Source organism: Vitis vinifera, chromosome 14 (genome assembly GCF_030704535.1).
Source record: "Vitis vinifera cultivar Pinot Noir 40024 chromosome 14, ASM3070453v1".
In the NCBI taxonomy this organism is placed as follows: domain Eukaryota; kingdom Viridiplantae; phylum Streptophyta; class Magnoliopsida; order Vitales; family Vitaceae; genus Vitis; species Vitis vinifera.
This window is the reverse complement of record NC_081818.1, coordinates 24,114,923-24,125,179: the sequence shown is the minus strand read 5'-3', so window position 1 is coordinate 24,125,179 and position 10,257 is coordinate 24,114,923. Positions and strand designations below refer to the sequence as shown.

Below are 10,257 nucleotides of genomic sequence, written 5' to 3'. Positions count from 1 at the left end.
TTCTTTTGGTGAAAAAAGAAAAAAAGAAAAAAAAGAAAAAGAAAGGACTTGGCCTTCTCTCTCACATCACTCTCCCAATCATGAATGCATGAATGAATCGGATACTGATACTGCACTGATACTGACAGGATGGGCATGTTTAGATTATCCCAAACACTGACGTCAGTGACCTTTTCAATCAATTTTTAAAAAAGAATGGAATGAATGTTATGAAAGACAACATCAAGTACAGAGAGAGAGAGAGAGAGAGAGAGAAACGCCTTTATGTGTCCCCTACAACAATAAAAGCCTCTCCTTGTCCTTTAGTCCAAATCTTTGCCCTTTTATCAGCATCGAGGGACACAGAATCAGTATCTGAAGCCTTGTACTTTTCAGAATAACAACAAACAAATATATAATCACACAAGTGTCTGTCCGTACCGCTGCCTCGGATCCTTTTCAGGGCACCTTTGCTACCCTAGTTAGATGCTTGTGAAGATATCAAAACACACATGTGACTAAAGAAAAAGAATTCCTAATCAAATGCTCATAGAAGAAGAAGCCATTTACCAAAATTGCAATCTTCTCCGACCCCATCTTAGTGGGGGAGGCCCCCTCCAGTGGCAGCACCTGTTATTTAATATTACAAATAAATGTTTTACCTTTTTGAGTATTTCACTGGCTTCTCCTTCCACAAGCCAGGCCTGCTTTTTTTCAGCTTACAACAGAATGAACCTGAAAATAGGGAAAAGTAAAAGAGAAAAAGGAACAGAAGAGCCACACCTAGAAATACTATTAGGTTGAATGTAGCTAAATGAATAAAGCAAATTCAGGAAACCTAGAGGGAATATCCATCCATTTACTCTTTTCTAAGAGAGGGGAAGAAGCATTGAGTACTTGAAGATTCTTCTTAAATTTTCATGAAAATATACAAAAACCAATATATACTTTCTCAAAAATGACAACAATTGGCCACGATTCAAAAAGATCGAACAGCCTCAGTTACTTTTACTGGACTTATCCTGCATTCCATCTTTTCATTCCTCGTGTTGTTTCTTGCATGTCAGCATATTGGTTATGGAACAGAGACCAAAGACAGATGCATGGAGGATATGGAATGCAGAGTATAGATCAAAACAGGATGCAGATTGGGAGGCGAACAATCAATTGATAATCAAAGTGAAAGGCATTGTACCCCCTCGGGTAATTTACTAGGCAATGGAAGGGCAGTAACATATCTCTGCGGAACTGATTTTAGCACAGTTCCAGCTGCTCCAGAGGCTGATGAGGTTTCAGCTGCACCTGCTTGTCCCCTGCTATGGAACCTGGCAAAACGATTGATGACAGAAAACTTCTCCAACTCCTGGCATTCCACTTTTATGTCTAAAATTGATGCTGCCTTGTCCAATCTGCTGCATCATTGGATGCACTGCATTACTAGGTCATTCATATAAGAGAATACAATTACATATGGGATAACTACTAGAAGGCTAACTGCATCATTTTCTATGTGGCATAGATGACAGATCTGCATCCAGCAAATACAATAAGAAACCAACTCCTATCATGTCCGTGTAATGTGTTTTGGCATTTGAGTTTGTAGCCACTTGAACAACTACATCATTTGGCTACATTTTGCTTTGCTCATATAACATAGACTTGCAGCTATGAATATTAGAAGATAGAATATTCACCATCATGTTAAAATAATTTCATGAACAAGAAACCAGTTTCATACCTCAATAATTCATTTTCCAGGTTCTTTACTCTTCCAGTGAAGCCTTCCACAACCTTAGAGAAATACTGGTCACCAATTCTTTCAGGTGATTTAAGCTTCTCGCACATCCTGACAAATTTAATAAATAGTTCATATTCAGAGTGCCAAAAACCTCTAGTTTATACATGATTTTGGAATTACAGTCTAGATTCTCACCTTAATAAATTTTTTTCTGTTTAAAATAGCAAAAAAACCAAAAGAACAAAAAATAAGTCTTCATGATAAGTCTTGAAGAGCGATTCTTACATGTTACAGTTGTCCAGTGAGCTACACAAATCACTTCTTGCACAAGAGGATAGGCCACATGCATCCCCTAATGCTAATTTTGCAATGTAGTACACCACACAATCATAGTCTGAAGTAGCATCTGCCGAGAGAATGGCCCTTGGTGCAGGTCGAAGCAATTGCTGCATAAGTTGTGTTGTCAAGATAAGCCTTCTCTTTGGTCGAACCATTGGCTGTCTATCTTCAATCACTTCAGCCTCATATTCCACCTGAACATTAGAAATAAAGCAATTAGAACCCATCTCAGATCCTAAAGATTTAAAAAAAATATTCTAAAGAGAATTAAATTTCATTAGTTCAACCATTCAATTAAGGATGCACCTTCTCAATTAGCCGATTTGTGGTTTGTGCCCATTCTCGTTCTGCCATTCTGCAAAAATAAATGTACTCTTAAGTTTTAACAAAATGAACAGAAAAGGAACCAGTCACTTAAATATAAATTTTAGAAAGAAAAAGTTAAAACCAAGCAGATGTAGGAGCAAAATACGTTGGGAACCATAACAACAGTAAGGTGTAAATTTTCAAATTTTCATTCCATCATGCCATCTTTTCTGTAACCAGGCCAAGCATAAAAATAACAGAACGGAAATATCAAAGAAGATTGAACTGCTTAATAAGCAGAATAAATGTACTAATTAAGGCAACTACCTGATATTCTGAAGCCTTTGAGAATCTTGTGTCACTTCTTTATGCCATGGTAGAAGCTCAGAAAATGCAATTTTACGCTTCTTTGTTCCCATATCAACCAAGCTTTGATCAATGCTATCTGTGGGCAACATATAAGGGGGTGTTAAGTGCCCACTCTCTACCAAGGTGGCAGCTGTACTCGGCCAAACACTGTTGACCTGACTAGCATCAGCAGCATTGACTCCCCCAACAGAAGCATGTACAAGCAAATTCTCAGATGACTTCCCACTGGCTAACTGTTCTGCAACAGTCTTTGCAATCCTCGTATCATACATTGACAACATTTGCCCATTTCTTAAGGTTCCAAATTGCTTAAACCAGGAAGGTGCCATTTGCAGATTAATCTGGGAACTATCTCTAGGATTAGGTGCCAAATTGGCGCTTGTCGAATGACTCTGGGAATCTTGTCGACCAAATGTGACCATCTCCTGAGAGGATACATCCTGGAAAACAGGTTGTGATGAAGCTTTAACATTCTGATCTTCTCTTGCAGCTGAAAAGAAGCTTACCATTGTCTTTTCTCCAGTTGGAAATGGCCTGGGCCGTGATTCTGCGTTGAGTTCATCATCCAGAGGATAACTGACCTTCTTGCTTGGATCAGTCTCCACATTTCTCATGGCTTGTGTTTGGTGCACAAAGTAGTTTTGATGGAAAGTGTGTGATGGTTTCAAAGACCGGCCAAAGGCCTCAAAATCCCTTTCAGAAGTTGCTCGGGATTGATTTTCCTTGTACCGTACTGAGCCAGAGGTAACAGCACTTGCATCCGACATATGCTTCACCACAGATTCTGGCTCTTGAGGTAAACCACTTGTTTGTGAAGGTGGGCCGAGCATCTCAGATACCATTCGTTGCTGGGATCTTTCTTTCCCCGGTTGCTCTTCCCCATAGTCAAAGCCCTGTGAATTCATAGAACATGCACCAAATTCCAACGATTCATTCCCACCTTTCTGGGAATTTTGATCATTTAACTCTTGTGGAGCCAATGAAGGGGTTTCCAGATTCCTCTTTGATGAATCTGTGGAAGGAAGCGAACTGGAAGGAACATTGTGAGGTTCAGTACCAGATAGATGTCGCTGAGTTGGTATATTTGTCCACACATTGTTTGGCCTCGCTGAAAACCCACTCAGTTGAGACATTCCCGGCATAATGGAAGGTTGAGTGACTGGAACAGCCTCCAAAACTGGGAATGATTGACCAAAAGAGTTGGCATAAATCTGTCGAGAGGTATCTTGAGATGGAGCAAGATTAAAAGGTGGAAGCCTGCCAGCTGTACCAGGTGATGATGCCTGCAAAGTTTGGCGTACCACAGGTGCATTAGGGATCAGTTGCTTTTGAAGCTGGTTTCTCAGATATGGAGAACCAGAAGTAAACACTGCAGGAGAATTTCCCTGCAGATTAGAATGTGAGTTTTCAATTCCTGCATGCCCTGAAATACTGGATTTATCATCCCAGCATCCTGTTTGAGACGATTCATGCGGAGGCAAAGACTGCATTGAAGATGGAGAAGCTAACCAAGTCTGTCCCTTCTGAGGTAACTCAGGATTGACATGCCTAACCTTTAGATTACTTGCTGCTTGTGAGGAACCCTGGGAGGAGAAAAAATGGTTTGAATTGGGCAGCCGTTGCGATGGAGGGGCCAACCTCAAACCAAATCCTTGAGAAGCAGAATTGTATGGTTGAGCAACAGACACATCAGGAGTTTCTGGTTCAGGCACCCTGGATAATGGATTACAGTCCGGAGTGCCAAAGTGCGTTACAGTGCTATCTTCTCTTGTTTGGTCAACCTTGTGAAGAAGCTCAAGCATGTTTTGACTGCCATGATTGAAAGTCAGTTACAACTTCCTTGAAATTATACAAATAGAAGCAATGCAATATATGAGCAGTTTCTAACATAAGAATGGATGAATAAATAACAAAAGTAGTAATGATTTTTCAAACCAAAAAAGTCAGACTAAGAGAATAATTAAGGCCTATCAATTTATAAGCAATAAGGGAACTATAATAATGTACTGTAGTCCGGATAGGAATAAGGCAATGATCAGCCTGCATAATGAAAAACAACCATAAATTTCAAGCTTCAAATTTATAAAAGAAAAATGATATACCCAATTACCTTGTTGGGATAGTAACATTGGGACTATAGAAGCCACCTGATCTATCAGATGAAGCAAATGCATTAGATCGAAGGCTAACTCCAGAAGGAACCTCTGGTGCTTTTAAGTTTCCTTGGAAATCAGGTAAGTTCCCCTATATATAGAAGATTAAGAACATCACTCATTAAGAAAATTTAAAAAGATGCAATCAACAGAGATCTCCTCAATAAATATGGAAAACTATCATTCACCTTTTCCATATCCATGTTACTGTTTGAAACATTGCCAACAATCTGAAATTGCCCCAAATATCCTTGTTCACGACTAGTCAATCCCTCAGATACCTGTTGGCATGGTACCTGTGGATTTGTCACGTGTTTTAGAGTGTCAGCAGGTTCAACACTCACTCCTAAATTTCCCATTGGATGATAGAGAAATCTACGAGAACTAGAAGCTATCCAACCAACCTGACCGGATGACTTTTGGTCACTCCCAGCCAGAGTTCGCGGATCACTTGCATTTAACCACACATTTTCTCTCCCTTCACGTCCTGTGATGGTATGCTGGGATGCATTAGAGTTATAACTGTCACTTGAATTCTCTCTTTGGAAGCAGTTCTGCCTCTTATCATAGACCTCGCCTGCTCCTTTGTAAGAGCTATCTAAAACCTGAAGGTTGTTATTTAGCTGATGCTGGTGTTTCCCCATGTTCTCATTTTCCTTGTGTTTTACAGCAATATCAACATGCTTCATGTAATCAAGCTGATGACCATCTGAAACTTGTTGATTAGTTTCCTGATCGACCTTACAGATTGAATTTGGTACAGCAGCAAAGTTATTTATTTGAGAATCTTCTCCATTAACTAGAGTATCATCTGCACCAGATTGGACTTGCTCTAACCCACCAGTTGAATTAGAAAAGGAGCTTGCCCCACGATTACCATCGGCCTTCCACAGACAACCATCAGGATCCCTTTCCTTGTATATGGCTCCATTAATATCACCAGCCCAACAATTTCCCACATGATTCTCATTGGAACCCATGTTCAATGTAGCATTTCCACTGGGTGAAAGGGACTGAAAATTCCCACCTTTTGGCTTATTGCACGGTTGACTACCATTGTTATATGAGGATACATTCTCTCTATGTGAACTGCTTTCTGACTGCTCAAAAATCTGCCCACCCCATGCAGTTTCCAAATGCGTCAGTGATTGCATCTGTTGAGTTCCCTCCATATGCTGCTTTTGTTGAGAATTACAATCTAACCACCTGCCAGCATTTTTAGGAGACTGCTGAATGGATTCATGAGAAGAATCCGGGCGCATTCTCTCCCTACTTTCCAATGAAAATTGCATGCCTGACTGCTGAAAACCAGGGAAGCTAGAGCTCATATTGGAATCATTAAATGCAGGAAAAGGTTTCGAACTCAAAGACGAGGCACTCTGCAAATTGTTATCAACCCAACCAGTTTCTTGCTTCGCACTGTCCATGAAGTGCGAAGGCTGATTATCAGTTGACAGTTCTGTATTCTGAAAAGTCAAGCCACTCCACTCTTCCTGTAGTCCGGTATCACTACTAGAAGCTTCAGCAACAGCAGACTGCATAAGAGCACTCCAGCTCCCACTATTAACAGAAGGATATGTGTTCATGTAATCTGTATGTTCCCATGCATTGCCACAGCTTCCAGTGCCCATGTCAGTGCGCTTGCCAAAAGAAGCATCCCAATTGTCATCCATATTGAACAGAATCTTCTCTTCCATTGGATCTAGGGCAGACAGACCTGGAGAAGGGTTCATCTGTGTCACTTTTTCTTGTGAGTACCCAGGCCAACCTGTTCGCTCTTGCTTCCCATTAAGTTCCTGAACTGATGCATTCCTTTGTAAGGCATTCCCCTGATGGAAGTTTTCTGATATAACTCCACTATTTAAATCCTGAATGGGAATTTGGCCAAACAAATTCCTCCCCTGAAATCCATGTTTGGCTATAAAAGTTCCATCGGGCATGCAAGCCTGCTCCTGAGAAGCAATGCCTAGAAAGGGATTACTGAAGGCAGATGGCTGCATTGGAGGCTTCTGCGATTGGTTAGCACTGACATTGGCCAAAAAACTGGTGGAATCATGAGACATCCCTCGAAGATGGGTATAGGGGCTCATGTTGCTTCGTGCGCTCGCAACAGGAGTACCATACAAAGATGCATCAAGCTGTTGCGGAACCAGACCCATTGATCGCACAGCCTGACCTTGCTCTTGTGTATTTGGCAGTCTGTTTGGAAGTCCTTGCACAGATGGAGGTGCACCACGCTGCACCAAGTTCATAAACATCTGTGATGCATCATGAATAGGTGTTCCATTGATCAGAGGTGGAAACTGACCCCCAGATGCCTGTTTTGCAAGAGTAGACAGCTGGTTTATAGAATTATTTTGCTTGGTATCACCCAACCGCTGAAGTTGCTGCTGCCTCTGAAGTTCTTGCAGCTGCTTGAACATGATGTGCTGCTGTACCAACTGAATATCATTAAACCCAGATGGCTGTCTTGGACGAGGTTGTGGCATAACTTGCTGTTGGGACTTGATGAAATGCTGCTGCCCACCAAGAAAGTTGAAATCAGGAGTTTCAGCAGTTTCAGACCTTTCCGAATTTGTTGTCAGAGTGGGACTATCCTCAGAAGCACTCTTTTGCTGTAATTGAAGATTCGATAACCCTTTTGATGTTAGATTATACTGGTAACATGTATTTTCACCCAAAAACTCTGTTTGATTCTGCCTTGTTTGCAGATTCTGGTGCCCAAACATAAGGCCATTTGAATTCAATTGTTGATATCTACTGTAACTCTTTGAGAACTGAGGCCTCAGAGTTACTTGTGCATGGTTTTGATCAAATGACACTTGCAAAGACTCACTGCCAGGTCCTACCACAGAATCTGCAAAGACCAAACAAAAAAAGGTATTTGTTTGCATGAGCATGAAATTTCTTTGTGTTTCAAACTAAATGCACAATTTGTCTTTCAAATGATAAATCGAGACAATTATGATGCCCCCACTTACTAAAGAGAACTAGCTCTTGAGCGATTATGACAAGCAACACAAAATATAAATGAAGTAACGAAGAATATTATAACTAGTCAGAATTGCCATACCTAATTGCCGTACATTGAAATTCTTCGGATTGAAATTTATAGCTTCTCCAATCTGCCTCTGGTTTCCAACCCACTGATTATAATTTACAGGCCAACTCCCACCCACAGTTTGAGATTGAAGGTGGCCCTGGGAAGAATTGTCCTGCTCAAAGAAATTGCAGATCCTGTCTTCGACTTCGTTACCAGGCATAGATAATGAAGCCAGAAAATTTTTAGCTAGTTCTTTTGGCAGAAGATAGTTCTATCCATAAGGGAGATCATTATGGATCAAAACCACCTCATCCATACAGCTCTACTTGTGCAATTAAGAACGCAAATTGGCTGCAAACTATATGCTTAAATGACACTTCGATTTCTGTGGTTGTTCTGCTCAATGTAACCCTGCATAATAAAATTACAGTGAGCAAACAAGAACTAAAAATGATATCAGATAAGAGCTACAAGCAGTTGCAGCTTCTTTCAGACAGGTCCACGATGAATTTCTTCACAAAAATAGTACGGGTTTGATTCCTACAACAGAGCCTGTAAATATAATACAACTGCAGCACCATCCGGCTTCCACCTCAACAAAGTAAATTAACTTTGATCAAATTGCTCCGTACATTAGCATAAGGAAAGAAACCAAACTTGAAATGTTGGAACCAGGTAAGGTTCAGCGAAATCATATATTTCCACTCTTTTTCCTCGGCATCCAAACAGGGAAATGAAACTCGATTCTAGGTTTACAACAAATTAAGGAAACTTACACCACTTTTGAGAAATAAATACACAATTAAATGGAGAGAAAACTCAACCAGAAAAAAGAAACACTAATATTCCAAAAACAGTTAGATTCACACTAATGCGAGCTCAAGAACTTCAAACAAAATAGTTATAATTGAACATAACGCCTTCCAAAGCAAAATTTAAGACAAATATGGCAGCAGTTGAGCAAAACCCAAAGCAAACCCCCCACTCAAAAACCCTAAAAATCCATCACGCATCAAACAAACCACACACCAACACCCCAATTCCCCAAAACAAGCAATTAACCACCAGAGAACACCAATTCCAAGCAAATTCCACCAAAAACCAGAACCAGAAACACACAATTAACACTGAAACCAGTGATTCTCACAGCAGAAGAAAGCAACAGCGAAGAGAAACAGCTGAAAGAGAAATTACCAGAAGAAGCAGAGACTCAGAGCTCGGTTAGGGTTTTGGAAGTGTGATCTGAGTGAGACACAATTAGGGTTGTTGGAAGTGTGTTTGTCTTCCCAACGACGCCGTTTCAGTGGTGATCACCCTCAGCTGGCGCTCTCAAAACGACACCGTACTAACAAATGCTCTTCACACACTCTCTTTCTCTCTCTACTTTCTATCTCTAGATTTGGTGATGAGAGAGAAACGATGGTTTTCAGACCAGGCCGAAGATAAAGCGATCGAAAAACACTGAAAATGTTTTCAACGAACTTAGAAGCAACAGCAGTCTAGGTTCGGACCCAGGCCTCAGCCTCGGAAAGCCACTCCTAAAACCCGAACCTGATAAAAGAAATCACTCTGCTGTTTCTCAAGCGTATGTCACCCCTACAAGCTCCACCCTCGGATTTAGATATTTGGCGGAATCGACGGTGGGGAGGTGAGGAGGACGTACTCCCTCCTTTAGTGGGGTGCGCGTCGCGCAAAAGTGGTCTGGGATATGCTGATACCACGCGCTTTTGCGCACGCGTGGGGAAGGGCGTGCCCTTTTTACACTTTTGTGTGTATTTCTGATTTTTTTTTAATTTACTTTTCTGGGAAATGTTTTTTTTTAATTTTATTTTGATTTTTTGGGGTTTTAATATTTAATTTTTCCCGCCGCCATAGGAAGCAAAATCAAGCAAGGATGAGTGGAGGTGGTGGGGATGGGTTAGGTTTGCTTTGTGCTTAAACTTTGGGCCAGGCCCTTGCGGGGAGCCCTACTTCACCAACCCAAGCCCTTGAGGGCCCAATACTCTTGGCTTCATTTTTTTCCAACTATTCTTTTTTTTTTTTTCTATTTTAAATGTTTAAAATTTTAAGCCTCTTAATTTAAGAATTTTACATGTATTTTATTGAATATATTAGATTTAAATTAATTTTAGAAAGTATTTCTAATTTTTCTCATACTTAAAAGATAAAAAATCTTAAATGTTAAAATTAAAAACATTTCATGAAATCACTATCAAACCTTATTTAAATTCGAGTGAAATTTGAAATAATGTTGTACGATTATTACAAAATATTAAAATACAACTTTTTTGCATGCAACTTTTTTATTTTTGGATTGATTGAAATAAATG

General features: G+C 40.3%; 1 protein-coding gene across 4 annotated transcripts; it reads right to left on the bottom strand.

The window, feature by feature from the left end:
• Positions 1–807: 807 nt before the first annotated feature.
• LOC100260052 (uncharacterized) lies at positions 808–9,448 on the bottom strand. Of its 4 annotated transcripts, none has more exons than XM_010662327.3 (10): positions 9,122–9,448; positions 7,958–8,338; positions 5,289–7,741; positions 5,073–5,180; positions 4,842–4,975; positions 2,690–4,540; positions 2,363–2,411; positions 2,003–2,250; positions 1,718–1,825; positions 808–1,391 (listed from the first exon to the last, which is right to left on the bottom strand). In XM_010662327.3, the coding sequence occupies exons 2-10, from the start codon at positions 8,145–8,147 to the stop codon at positions 1,154–1,156; spliced, it is 5,379 nt and encodes a 1,792-aa protein (XP_010660629.1). In that variant the 5' UTR covers positions 8,148–8,338; positions 9,122–9,448; the 3' UTR covers positions 808–1,153. The 4 variants fall into 4 exon arrangements, with proteins under 4 accessions (XP_010660629.1, XP_059598319.1, XP_010660627.1 ...); XM_059742336.1 differs by having other exon boundaries at positions 808–1,388; XM_010662325.3 differs by having other exon boundaries at positions 5,073–7,741.
• Between the last annotated feature and the right edge of the window lie 809 nt (positions 9,449–10,257).